This window comes from Coturnix japonica, chromosome Z, assembly GCF_054131305.1.
Source record: "Coturnix japonica strain WE chromosome Z, WE-NBRP24, whole genome shotgun sequence".
NCBI lineage: Eukaryota > Metazoa > Chordata > Aves > Galliformes > Phasianidae > Coturnix > Coturnix japonica.
This window is the reverse complement of record NC_140702.1, coordinates 59,327,503-59,341,920: the sequence shown is the minus strand read 5'-3', so window position 1 is coordinate 59,341,920 and position 14,418 is coordinate 59,327,503. Positions and strand designations below refer to the sequence as shown.

Sequence of the window (14,418 nt, the reverse complement as noted above, 5' to 3'; positions counted from 1 at the left end):
AACAGAGGAATGAGACCTTGAGTACATGGCTTCGCTCAAATCAGCAGAACTTTGTATTTCATACTGGAACTTAATGCATCAGATGATGTATTCTAGTTTATGACAGATAGATCTCTTCTTTGTCACTATCTAAAATAATCCTATAGTTTAAAGTCTAATACTTGCTTTTACGCACATTTTGTAGCTGCATTTTCATAGAATCCTAGAATCATCAAGGTTGGAAAAAACCCACAGGATCATCCATTCCAACCATCCACCCATCACCAATAGCTCTCACTAAACCGTGTCTTATTATATCTCAACATCCAAACATTCCTTGAACACCTCCAGGGTTGGTGACTCTACCACCTCCCCAAGCAGCCCATTCCAGTGCCTGACTGGAGGGTCAGAGAACTGACTGACAGTTCAGAGAATTAGTATTTCCTAATATCCAGCTTGAATCTCCCCTGAGGCAGCTTGAAGCCATGCCTTCTAGTCCTATCACCAGTTACATGAGAGCAGAGGACGACCCCCAGCTCATTACATTTCAGGTAGTTATAGAGAGCAGGCACTGATAAAGTTCAAACTATGACTGGAAGAATGAAGATACTTTATCAAAGTAAGACACTGTCTCCTGGCTTCTCTTGATCCTCTTGCTTTAGTTGTCTCAAGGAAGTTTTTAATGATTTCTGGGGCATATCTGTAAAGCTAATGACCATTAATAGAAAGTTGCCTTAGAAAGTGTTTTCTGCATGAGCACAGAACACGGAGTTGTCATACCTTCCCTGCTTCCTGATTTCCAGCATGCTGTTTCAGAGGCAGAATAGTTTAACTGAGTTAGAATGAACAAGACAAAACTGCATTTATCTGGCCAGCTAATTTTCAAATCCAGGAAAGTAAATAAATTGCCATGCACAGTAGTTATACAATAATTCTTCTAGGACAAATCAGCATGAAATATATTTCAGCCTTGTGATGAAATATAATTTATTTGCATATGATATTTATTTGCATATGATGCAAATTTTAATGTTAATAAATTTTGTTAACACTAATATGATTTACTCCGCGTAAATAAATTTAAAAAACAAATTTTCAGTGTGACATTGGGCTTTTATAAGTAGGTGGAAAGCACATTCTGGAAGCTATTATTTTTTCAGACAGGAAAGGCAGAAGTGTATCTTCTCCCTAGACTACAGTTTTCCTTCTTATCTCCCTCTTGTTCACACTATGACAAATACTTTGCATTTAGTTGAACCCAGGAGTAATACTGGCTCACTAATAAATGAGTTTTTTTTCTGGCTTTATATGTCACACCATCACTAAGCTGTTCTTTATTTGGTGCTTGATAGCAATGCAGAAGTAGGTCAGCAATGATTTACATTGCATTGCTCACAAATTGCAGTTTTAATACGTGCATGTGTAGAGGAATTGACAACCTGATCTTAATATTCTTTCTCATCAAGCTTTCCATTATTCTCTATTTTGTAAGGTTTTGTCTGCAACGTGCAAAGCCTCTAATCAGTGTTAAAAGTCTTTTGCATTTAGAATGATGAGAGTTTTGAACTTTTCTTGTGTAAGGACTAACAAGATTATACTGTAAATAAGAACATCTGAAACACTTTTAGGTTTATTCTTTAAATTAATCTTTTCTTTAAGATTAGGGTGTGTATAGAGAAATTCCAAAATTTCTCTTCCTGAATCTTAAGGTGGTTTTACATCTTAAAAAAAGTTCCCACAGTACTGCCACCACAATACTGCTATTTTTTACTTCTTTCCTATGACTGTCTTAGCTCTGTGCACTCACTCTCTTTCTCCCTCTTTTTCTTTCTCTCTTTCATTTTGTTTTCTCTCTCTCAAAAGTGTCACAGACATCTACAAACAGTGGATGTTATTAAAGCTATTTGAAAAGGCCAAAGGTTGCCAGTGATCAAAGTAGGAGTATTGTCTTAGAGGTTATGAAAAGCAGTAGTGAGACTCTGGGTTCTATAATATGGTTTGAATAATGATGGGAAGGCTTGCATGGTTTCAAAGGGAAGATGCTACTTCGAAGCAATTGACCTTCTGGGATTTCTGTAGTTTCCATAAGGTTCACATAAGCACCCAATGTTTAGGAAAGTATGCCGGTAACATAATACAAATGTACGTCTTAAGCTACAGATTTTATTTCACATTCTTTCAGCATGTTGTTATTCATAACATGCTGCACCACTTAATGAGCACTTGTGGCACAGCACTAAAATGGTAACTTTTGGGTGCTTATGTGAACTAAATTCATCTTTGAACCTTCTGGAGTTCACCCATGATATAATCAGCCTTCTAGTTTTGAGTGTGTTGCCATCAGAATTTCAGTAGTGAGGCTGCAAATACTCTGGGCTGATACTTTTCAGATCTTAATTGTAAGTTATAATTTAAGCAAATTATTTTTATGCTGTAATTTAGCAAATGCTCATCAAGAGGTGCAGCATATTATAGATGAAATACACTGAAGAAACATGCAATTCTGATAAACTTTTAAAAACTTTATGAAAAAATGAGTCCCTTAATTTCTGGAGTTTAATACTGCATTTTGAGTATGAAGCCTCATACTCAAAACCATAATAGTTCAATATGTATTGTAAATGTATTTTCTATCTTTTTTTTTTTTTTTTTTTTTTTTTTAACCTTAGGGGCCAAACTACTAACTTTTTTTGGAGGCTTAGTGTTGAACATTAAGACCAGAGCAGCACAGCAAGTTGACCTTTGCTCATATTACTGAGTTTTCATTGTGCTTTTGTAATGATTATGATATAGGATGCTTAGATGTTACATAATTTGCTATGCTTATATGTAACTCTGCATGACACAAGAGAAAGAGGCTCCATCATTGATAACACTTAGGCAAAAGGAAGATAATTTGATTTGCTGTTTTTTTTCTCTAGATTGGTTCAGCTTTGTTTAATTTACTGCAAATACAAGCATCCGAAATCCAAACTGAAGTCATGGAGCCCTAAGATACACCGTTACAGGTTGTCATCTATCTTGTCTTGATCTTGTGAGAGGCCTCAGCTTCAGTTTATGTTTCCTGGATTTTTAGAACACTTTCCCTAATTTCCTTTACAAATGAATAGCTACTGAATAGACACGTGGAGTCTGACTTTGAGAACATTGGTGAATTTTCAGGTTATGCTTCTTTTTGTTAGTTTCAGTAAAATATTCACACAATTTAATGTTCACAAGACATCTGTTAACCTCATCTTATTTCCACCAACAAAGAACGAGCTACTCTAAAAGGCCATCACCTTACATAAGTGGGCAAGTGTGTACTTGTTACATGTGTGTGGAAAAGCAGTATTCTTTCTACTAATGATATTTGGCCTGACCAGGGTAGTTTCTGTTAGTTTTTTCAGCCCGACTTATTAAAAACAGCTGCTTAGAGATATTATAGATACCACTGTGGTAATAAGGAAATACTTCAAATCAGTAGTAGTTATAAGTTTGAGGCAATATGAGGTAGAGGGTTAATAGGAAGTATTGAAAATGTTGTGCATCTTGGTAAGATTTTCTTTCTTTTCAAAATTAGCAGAAAAGAAAGAAAATGTATCCATAAACATAATGAACATGGTATACATACTACTGCCCATTTAATGGAATAAGGGCACAGATTAATTTTGCCATTTATCTTAACATCTCCTGTTTTTTAATCACTATCCAGGTCATTTTTCATTTCATATACAGGGTTTTAGTAAATGTACTTTAAATTCTACTTTTTCTCTTAATTGCAGTAGACCCGGGAAACTGAATAAGCTTTTAAATAAATATGTAGTTTCTTTTAAAAGAAATTGCAGAAGTATATTATCCACTCTCTTATTTTAGTATAAATTTATTCTACAAATTGATACATTATGTTATTTTAGTTTACAAGTCCGCTATATTTAACATAGTTTTCCTTAAGGAAATATTCTTGGGATCTTAAGATATTGAATACCTGCCCCTGAACAAAACTCCTTTCTGATTTCAGCAATGGTTTTTGCTTAAATATTAATAGTGTGATACAGGCTGTATTCTGTTTGATTACCTTTCCATTTTTCTTTGGAGATTTGCTGAGAAAAACTTGTGCTGAAATTAAGGACCGAATAAGGACTAACAGACCGTGTCAGCGGTAGTGTCTAGCTGTGATAGTATTTCTCGTGCTGTATTTCAAAATAGTTTAGGAAAAGGGAAAATATTTTTCTTATTTTATGAAGTAGAGACGTGAGCAAACTTATTTAAAAGCATTTAGCAAACACATATATTAATTACTAAAATAATTCTGAATTCTATATCTCTTAGTTTTCAGAGTTCAACTGATTATTTACTTGTATTTTAAATGCCTGGGAGTATTTGTTAAATATTCTTTTTGGAGGTGTTAGCTTGGTGATTAAATGCATGTTTTAATTATGACTTCCTTTTCTGTGCTAACGTATGGATGGTGTTTTGGTGTGGGTGTATCAAAAGTGAAATTCTGCAAGTAAAATGCGGAGAACAAACCAGCATTCTCGGTTCAAACCACCTTAAAATGTAGAAGATTTCAAAATATAAATAGTTATCCACATACGATTTTTTTCTTCTATCTGTGTGGGACTGGTTGAAATCTTCACGTGCTAGTGCACTTGATTTTTTCTTATTCTGAACATTGATCCACACTTCTTAAAGTCAATGCAGGTATTAATTTAAACCAGAGAACTTGATTTCTTTCAAAATGAATACAGGAAAATGAATCACAAGCACAGTCATCGCAGTCTGACACTTTTAATTACATACAATTGTATGTGACAATCTAAGTCATACACAGAACAGATGAGCAAGTAAATTACAAAAAAATAAGACATTATCACAAGAGCATCTGAAAATGCATGTGAAAGAAACCTCTTTTAAATTTTCACTTTGAAATATATACCGGATTGTAGTTTAGATTGTTGGTTGATTTAGATTTGGTTTTGATTTAGTGTTGAGTTTTGAAACAATTTAATGGTTATAAAATTCATCATCAAAAGAATTATTCAATTTTTTTTTTATTTTTTTATTTTTTTTTTTGGGGTGTGTGTGTGTGTATTTTCTGTGATTTCCCTGTTTGATCTTTTAGACCATGTATTTGTGACTGTGTGTCTCAGTCTGAAAAAGTTACAACCGTAGTGGCAAAAGTATTTTATTCAGAGATTTAAGTAAATACTTACAGTGTTTTAGTTTCTTCAGTGAAAAATAAATTAAACTTTAGAAAGCAAGGTGGTTCTTGATTGGTTTTACCTGGAACCTTATTTCTAACAAGAGGCTCAAAAATGTCTTTTCTCCTTTGTTTTCATAGAGCCACTCACCAAATGGGAATTGATGCATAATTTTAAGTAGCTTTTGGCCAAATGCTCAAACTTTCAGTGGAAATTCTCCATTGCTACTGATTTCTTTTAGTTTTAGTGCATTCTATGATGGCATTTTTTAAAAATTTAATTCTAAAAAGATGGCTTGCATTTCTCAATCATGGAACTAAATGCACAGTATATTTGTATCCTACAAGAGTGATACCACCTGATATTAAATTAAGAAAATAATTTTCATTGTTCAAGAGAAGCAGGTACTTTTGAACTGTCGTTGTGGTTACCAGGTAATAATGTTTAAAACCTTTCCTGTATGCAGTACAATGCAAGAAACATGAATCCTATGGAAAATCTTAACAGTTGTTTTGACTGAAGTTCACAAAAATGCCTAGGTGCCAGTTATTCATTTCCTCAGACAAACAGTAAATTTGTGGAGGAGCTAGATGGGAGGCTACCAAACTTATTTTACTCATACTGTGTTTTCCTTTTTGCTCTTTGTACCAAGATTCAGCATAATAACTTATACAGGAATTATTTTGGGGTATGATTTTAAGCAGATGTTTAATAAAATGTAATAGTAATGATTATCACAAGGTCATTTTAAAGATCTGAATATTTTTCAAATTTTCATAAATACTTTGAAATAGAAAATACCTATAAGCAGGTTGCTAAGTCTTATAGAGATCTCAAACGGAATATGACAAAAAATATTATGCAAAAATTATCAGTTATTAAAAAAGCTAGTAATTTCTAATTCTGTTCAACGTATATCAGCTCAACTGATTTCCCAAGTCATTAGCCAACTTTGTATTGTGCCCTGCATTGTGAATTTCAACCCTGCATATTTAATTATGAATCTGTAATGTCAACAGAACTTGATTTAATTTAAATGAGTAAATGCACAAAACCAAATGAGAAATTACTGCAGGAGAAAAGGTTATTGGGAGAACTGTTTAATGCTGACAGTGGAGGAAATTAGATAGCCAAAATTATTTATGAAATATCAGCAACAAATCTAAAATACTTAAATGAAATATTTGAATATAGTAAATATGTACTGTTTTAGCATGTGTTCCAGAAAAGGATTGCAAGTAATCCAAGCTCAGAAACCCTTCAGTTTAAGCTGAAGGAAACAAATCTTGCTGGTTCATGTTTAAGCATTATCTTTCCTTTTACCATGATTATTTAAGACAGATGATGTTAGTAATGGAGATGCTGCAGCACATTTTTTTACCAGACTGTTACAACAGCACTAAAATGCAAATATAAAATAAATATCCTACTCAGACAAAACAGCTGTGACAAAACATTATGTGCATAGTGGGTGAGGAAAATCACATTTTTGTAGTCTACAGTTTGATCCTTCCAGAATTTTTGTGGCACAGTATCTGTAGTTAGAATATGGTGACAATTAAATTGCTAGAGAATATTTTACAACCCCCTAGATGTATTTCTCTGGCCCAACTGTTGCAGCATGTTCAAAACAAAATATTGTGTACATGTTTACATGAAGACCTGAAGCAATTTTAGGCTGTTACTCTCATCAACTTGCTTCTGCCTTCTTTCCTAGGAAGTGTGTAGAGAGCTCTGGTGTCTCAGCAAAAGTAACCGCTGTGTTACCAATAGTATTCCAGCAGCTGAAGGTACTCTTTGCCAAACAGGAAGCATTGAAAAGGGGGTGAGTACAAGCAATCTACTGTTCAAAGAAGTAATTTATTGTTTGCAGATTACAAGAAGGAAAAACTAGAAAATTAGAAAGTCCTAATGTTAAAGTAAGAGTTTAAAGAAGGAGAGATCCCAATAAATTAGCATTGTAATGATATTGCCCTGCAGAATTTATTTAACAATATTACATATATATATATATATATATATATATATATATATATATATAAATATAATAAAACTGCTTAATTTATTTCCCGAGTTTAAAACAAACCAAACCAAACAATTACACTGTCTTTCCTTAATTTCTGTATTATTTCTGTAAAAGCTCTGTTTTTTTAATCTTTATTAAATTGTACAGAACTTTTGCAAGAGGATCATTACAATGATAGGTATTGCCATAGACTCTGAAAATGGCTAACAGGTCCAGAGCCTGAATCATTATTCTCTTAGGAGATAAAAGAATCTTTATTTCTTCAGACATCAGGTGAATCATGCAAGCTCATAGAAAAGAGGTTGTCTTAGTAAAAGTGGTTTCTAGAAGTCCATATTTCTCAGTGACCAATCTGTGCTGACTTTGCATTACTTAATACTGCATAGCTGTGTATCTTTGAAAAGCTTTGCTTTTCTAGCTAAAAGAAAACGACCAAAAGTCAGTGTTGCAACAGATAAGTCTAATACTACTGTATCTGTCTGAACATGTGAATTTTGATACTCAAACACTGAATATGTTTCAGTGCTTTCAGACATAATTCTGAAAATAAATTATAAATTTAAAAATTATTTAAAACATTTAAAATGTTATTCTTTAAAAAGAATAGTAATGGAGTTTTTCTCAATTGCAATGGAAAATCTATACATATCTCAGAGGAGTGAAAAATAATTTGGTCTTTAATTTACAGGTTTTGTACTAGAAAAAAAAACCAAAAACCAACATTACTTCCATATCCAGTTCCCAAGATAATATATTTCATTTCATGCAAGTTTTTACAAAATGATGACAGCTTATTATATCAGACAGTTTCTAGTATCTCTTTGAGTGTTGCTGCATCTGTCATTAAGATTTACTGCTCCAGATTGGATTTTTTCCTAACAACAACTGTTATCATCTGTTCTCTGTTCTGATTCTTGCCATGCTAGCTAGGCTAGTTTCAACAAAGATTACACTGCATTTTGACTTGCAATCAGATGTTTAAATAGAATGAAAGCTTTTGGGCAGCTGTCACAGTTTATTAATCCTTGCTGATGGTTTCCTTCAGGGCCCATGACCTAGCACCACTGTGATGACTTTTCCATGCTGAGTTTGGAAATATTGGTAAACCATGTTAAATACATTCATTGAAGGGGTCATTTTGAAAAGAGTTAGCCAATGAAAATAGAGAGACCTTCACGTTTTACTGAAAATGTTACCTTTTATTAGAGTAATAGAAAATGCTAGGAGCCTTATTCTTAAATCAACAGTCTAGGTTTATTTTGGAACCAGCACTCCTTGTCAGCTACAAGGAGCAATTTACCTCAATTTATATTTTTCAAACTATTGAAACTATAGAGGAGAAGTCAGGATGCTTGAAGACAGGTACCGTGTCCATTTACCAGACGCTTTAATCAATTAGCTCTCTACAAAACATCTCCAGTGTCTTCTCTTTATAGATTTCAGAGAGAAGTGTGGGAATCAGTTGTAGTTTACAAAGCTAAACTGTTTGTGCCCTTAAACAGCAGAGAATTGCAGCTATATACTTCAGAGGTTCCTGTAAATTAATAGTTCCTGTTAGCAAATAAACAGAAATCACAGTTTCTTCCAGATATGTAGTTCTCTTCACCGCATGCTAAGGAGAAAATAATAGGTTACAGTAACACTTTATTATTATTATAATAGTTACATTTGTATGGCAGTCACGCCTAAAGGCCACAACCAAATTAGGCCCTATTTTGCTGGGCTCTGTCCAAATATATAATAAATGGCATTCCCTGTTCTAAAGAACTAGCAAGATCCCAGAGTACTTTATCGTATTTAAAGGATCAATTTCTACTTTTAGTTACACTGATGTAAATTCTGTGTTACTGTTAAGGCAAAATTTGATCATTTGATGATGGAGCGTCCATTAATATCTTATTGGCAGAGTTAGGAGGGATTTCTAGAATAAAAATTGCCTAACGCTTTATTATAATCCTTCTTGTAGTTGCTTATATAAATGTGCCAAACTTTAACTCTTTGGGTCAAAATGCAGTCAATCTCTGCGTAGGCCTGAAAATTTTTAGACTAAGTTATTCAGCTGTTTCTGCATAAAAGGAAATAGAACAGTGTGAGCGATTTTTTTTTGCTGCTGACAGACCATCTGTTCTGTAACACCTTCAAGCTTTGGTGAAGGGGTTCATACATTGGCTGGGTTCAAAAAGGTATACTTTTCCCAAGTATTGCAGTAATTTTTCAAGTATAGATGGAGCTTCTCTCTGGTCTCACATCATTGTATAAACCCATTCTAAACATGTAAACGAGGGGCAAATGGGCAGAATGAGAAAATAGTGTGCTGAAAGAACTGTTCGAATATCTGGATTACATAGTGTTGCAAATTCAAGTTATTACTGGACATTAATTTTCTATGCAAAATAACCATAGAAATTACTGATTGAAAATCCTTTGTTTTAGCGGAGACAAAAATTTAAATTGAGTTCACCTTTTTGTTTTTTCTGTTTGTAAAATGATATACATTTTCATCTGTATCACAGTGTTTGCTCTGTGAGTTTTTGAGAATCATGCTGTTATAAAATATCTAAAATTCATACAGAAGGGGTCATATTTTCTTTTACCATATTTTCTTTTACTGCTAATGATGTCTATAAAAAGAATCCCAAACTGCTCATATTATTTAGAGTTACAATTTGGTGCATATTTAATGTGTTTTGAAATGCATCTCCACTGTCTCTCTGCATACTAATTGAAACTTCCTTCTCCAGTGGGAGTGGACAATTAACATTTCAGCTCTAAACCTTTAATAAAAGATTGTATTTCTAGAATAGCTGTCAATTCTTCGTTATATATATATATAAAAATATTATATATATATATATATATATATATTTTTTTTTTTTCCAAAAGTTGTTTACTCTGTAGTCTTCACCTCATTGTAGTGGATGGAGTAAATATGTTTCTGCAGCTGCATTAGAAACAATACAGTTTTTTGGACATTTTGAATTAATTAGACAGAAATGCAGCATCTGCTGAAAAACAAATTTTCACTAGAGAATTTACAAGAGAAAACAAAATGCAGAGTAGGTCTTCAGATTTAACTTCAGTAGAAGAGAAAATCTAGCACTGAAGTTGTTTTTACAAGGGACAGTGGAAATGTAGGAGAAAGAAATACTAGGAATACAGAGAACAGTATGAAGAACAGGGGTTTTGTACAAGTTTTGGGGAAAAAAGCAGGTAAAATGCAGCTGCCTATTGTGTACAGCCATGATAGCACAGAATTGGGTTGATCACATTTTCTCTTTGTACATATGTGGTATGGATTTGGGTTTAACCTTAACTGTCTCTTTTATTTATGAATCTTGTTTTGGAAATGTTTATATTATTTCTATTATGTATTTTAAATCTAAATTGTAATATAAATTTTAGTCTTAGAGACATTTTAATTTTTAACATTTGATGTTAGTATTAGATAACTGTTTATGTAATCCTATGGCTTCTGTGAAAAAAAATGCTCCAAAGTGGTTATTGTCTTTCAGTTAATGAAATGATTATTACTTAGTTTGTCACTGTAATGAGAAGAAAGCCAGAAAACTATTTTTCCTTTCCTGAAGAATTAAGATGATTTGACACTGGCTGATAGCTAAGCCTCCAAACAGTTTCTTTCTCATTCCTCCATGTCAGGACTAGGGTGAGAATCAGAAAGGTGAAAGTGAGAAAAACTCATCTGTTGAGTTTAAGGCAGTTTACAAAGTGAAGGGGGGAAAAAGGAAAAGAAAACAAATACAAGTGATGCAAAGATGGTCACTTACCACCTCCAATCAGCAAACCAATGCATAGCCAGTCTGTAAGCAATAACTGCCTTGGAAGGACTCCAGCAGTGTTACTGCTGAGCATGGTGCCAGTTTTGTTGTTGAATATGATGTTCTAGGCTGTATACGATATCCTTTTGCTAATTCAGGTCAGCTGTCCTGGTGCTGTCCCTATCAATCTACCCCCTGGAGGGGCAAAGTGAGATACAGAGAAAGCCTTGAGGCTGTGCAAGCACTGTTTACTGACCAGTGCTATCAACAGTATTTCACCACAGGTCTAAAATACAGCAGCATCTAGGCTGAGATGAAAAATGATGTGATAGAAAAGGCGATTTTGAACCTGAGATTTAAAATATTCCACTTTATACACTTTCAGAGGACTCTTGAATATTTTTTTAATTTTATTTTTTTTATTTTTCTGACTGGTAGAGCAGGAGGTTTATAAATAGAAATATGCTGGATTGTAGCAGGTATTCTTCAAAACGGGTTGAAGAACTACATATGACAAGAAATTAATATAAATATGAAATATATATAGTACAATGCATATTATATAATTTATATGATATGTAATATATAGCATGTGATATAATTTATATACTATATTATATTATGATAATTAAAATGTATTGAGAGAAAAAAAGGATAATGCAGATAGAAAAATAATGTTAGTTTTCACTTTTATCAATATTAAATGATAGCAAGTGTTTGTATGCAAAACTACTTTGTATCTAGGTGCCTTTGCTGATGATTAGCTACAGATTTTATTATTAACATATTAGATGTGCATTCATAGGCATTTTGACATGCTTGACAATTAAAGTACTTTCTATTTAAAGAGAAATTTCTAATGTCTGAACCTTTACTAATTAATGCTTTCTTTTCTGAATCACAACTACTGATGAAATTGTAATTTCATTTGGTATCATAAAAATCCAAAGTAAATCAGGTCTTTGCCACTGGCTGCATGAGACTGAGGCTTTAGGTGAGCTTTAGGATGAGAAAACTTGATTTTGCTGTATCAATTGAACTCCACACTGAGTCTCCTTATGCTGCCTATGGTCTGAACACAGATGTATCTCTTTCACTGTGTTTTCTGTGTTTGTCTCAGTGCATTCTTTCAAACTCATATTTCTGATTTTGGACACAGAATTTATCTTTTTTCTGAAAAGCATCAATATTGTGTCTGTTATGGTACTTCAAGGCAGTTAAGCAACAGATGCCCACCTTTTGGAATTGAAATGTGCAGATCTGGGACATTGTACTCTTGAGGCCATACTCTCTTCTGTTGCTAGATGCAATAATAGTGGTAATCATCTAATTGAACTGTTTTAGATTTTCTGTGCTACACTAGAATGTGTATCAAGCTGTGACTCATTGGTTATTTCTGAATTATTTAATAAAGTTGCTGACTTAGGAAGTGATGAACTTTCACAAGTGTCATTTAATTTGAATTCAGTGACATTTCTTATGACCAATTTAAGAAACAATATTGCAAAGTTTCAGTTTGCATGAAAAAAGTACATTGTTTGTTCTGATGCTGAACAAATGAGCAGTTTCAGTAATTCTCTGTACCATGTCTCATGCCTTGGCACTGCTTTTGTTATGTCTGTAGCATTACAATAGAGGAAGTACTACAAAAGATTCTTCCTCTATTGTAGCTTTGTCCAGATACTTTTTTTAAATATAGGGGAATTAGTATTGGGGGAGATCTTTCATTTTGCATATTGAAGCCCCCTGCATGAACTGTTACTTGGAACTTGCTCTGCTTGACTAATTTCAGAAAGGACTCATAGTGTTTAAACTTAATACAGCTTCTATTTGGTGTTCCCTTATTATGAAACATTTGCAAAGATGTATAATGGCAAAGAAATTACTCTTTTTTAAGCTTGCTTAAACTTCTGTTGTGTGTTTGGGACTTACATCTCAGAGCTTAGTGAAGACAATTAACAAATCTTACATGCCCTTTCCAGTGTCTAAACATTGCTAGATTAAGTAAAATATTCGACTTGTTATCTGTTCAGAGAATGCTGATGCCTATAATTGGTCATTGCCTGACCCTTGTATTTTTCCATCATGTTAACTGGCAGCCTGAAAGTTAATTTTGTTTGCTTCCTTTTGGTGAAATCTTTCAGTGGTGCTATCAGGGAGAGTGCGTTCCTTTTGGCACTTGGCCCCAGAGCATAGATGGGGACTGGGGTCCGTGGTCAATATGGGGAGAGTGCAGCAGGACCTGCGGTGGAGGAGTCTCCTCATCAATAAGACACTGTGACAGTCCAGCGTAAGTAGCTAAAGTAAGCCGGAGCCAACAAAAAGACACAGTTGGAATTTATTCAAAACTGTGGTTTCACATGTTATCTGTAAAAATGTTTTGCTGCTTTGCCAGCATTTGTCTTCAAAATAGCAGACAGAAACAGTTAAACAGGAGAAGCTCACTTGGCACAGTTTTAACATTTTTTAATTTATCTATTATGTATTTAGTATATAGATTGCTGGAATTATATTTAGTAGTGACTAGCACAGTTTTATTTTTCAAACTTTCTTTTATACGCAGTGTACTTAAATTATGAATTAATTTTCTTTTTTCATTATCCATATAATCTCTGATGTTAGTCTAGAACATAAATTACTATTGCCAGTTATTTATTAAAAAAGCAACACTGTTGCCAAGATTTTGCATTCAGTGGTTTACATATAAACTGTAATTAGTAATATTGCTGAGCATACAGTACAGTTATGTTCTGTCACATTCAACACTTAGTTTTGACTTCCCACTGACTCTTAAAACAATTGAGCTACTTCTCTCCTTGCCACCACTCCCTATTGGTCCATTTATTCTTTCTCAAGAGGGGGCACCTTCTCCACTACAGCTTGGTCTGTTCTGTATATCACCTCGTATTAGCATCTGTCTGCTTCCCAATGTTCCGAGCACTGTTGCAGAGAAGGTCTGACAGGTAAGTGCTTTTCTCTGTCACTAGTGCCTCTCAGATGAGGAATGCTTACTTATTTCCATTGCTGTTCTTTGCTGAATGAGACACTGCTTTTTTCTGTTTCTCCTTGTCCTGTTTGTGTTACTTCATTATAGCTATAGTTATCTGTAATAGTTTTATTACTCAGTACTTTGTTCTTGTTATGATCTCTACATCCATCACAATAGTTAACTTTAAAGTCTACTACTTCCATTCTTGTTTGTTAGCTTCTAAGACCACTTTCTCTTGAAAGCATCATGTTTCTTTCATGAAAATCCCTTCTGTGACTTCTGTCATTCCCGTCTTACCTTCTCCTCTTAGTACACTTAAATTTCTTTATTTCTTGTACCCAAATTTTGCAACCCAGGCTGTACTTCAGCTTCCCACAATGGTCTGTATGACAGGCACCATGATGTGACATTACTTCTACTTAAAGTGATCTTTCTACTTAAAGTGATCTGTCATTATCTGTTACT

The 14,418-nt window shown here is 33.7% G+C and overlaps 1 protein-coding gene across 12 annotated transcripts in view; it reads left to right on the top strand.

Moving 5' to 3' along the window:
• The window catches only part of ADAMTS6 (ADAM metallopeptidase with thrombospondin type 1 motif 6), a 145,395-nt gene that overhangs the window by 83,867 nt on the left and 47,110 nt on the right, over positions 1 to 14,418 (top strand). For all 12 annotated transcript variants that reach the window (XR_014939183.1, XR_004305532.2, XR_014939182.1 and 9 more), the window contains 2 exons: positions 6,880 to 6,987; positions 13,109 to 13,254. Coding sequence is in view for 8 of the 12 variants with exons in the window: in XM_085528325.1 (XP_085384451.1) it covers positions 6,880 to 6,987; positions 13,109 to 13,254 (254 nt within the window). In the remaining 4 variants the exon portion in view is untranslated. The remainder of the gene's footprint in view (positions 1 to 6,879; positions 6,988 to 13,108; positions 13,255 to 14,418) is intronic.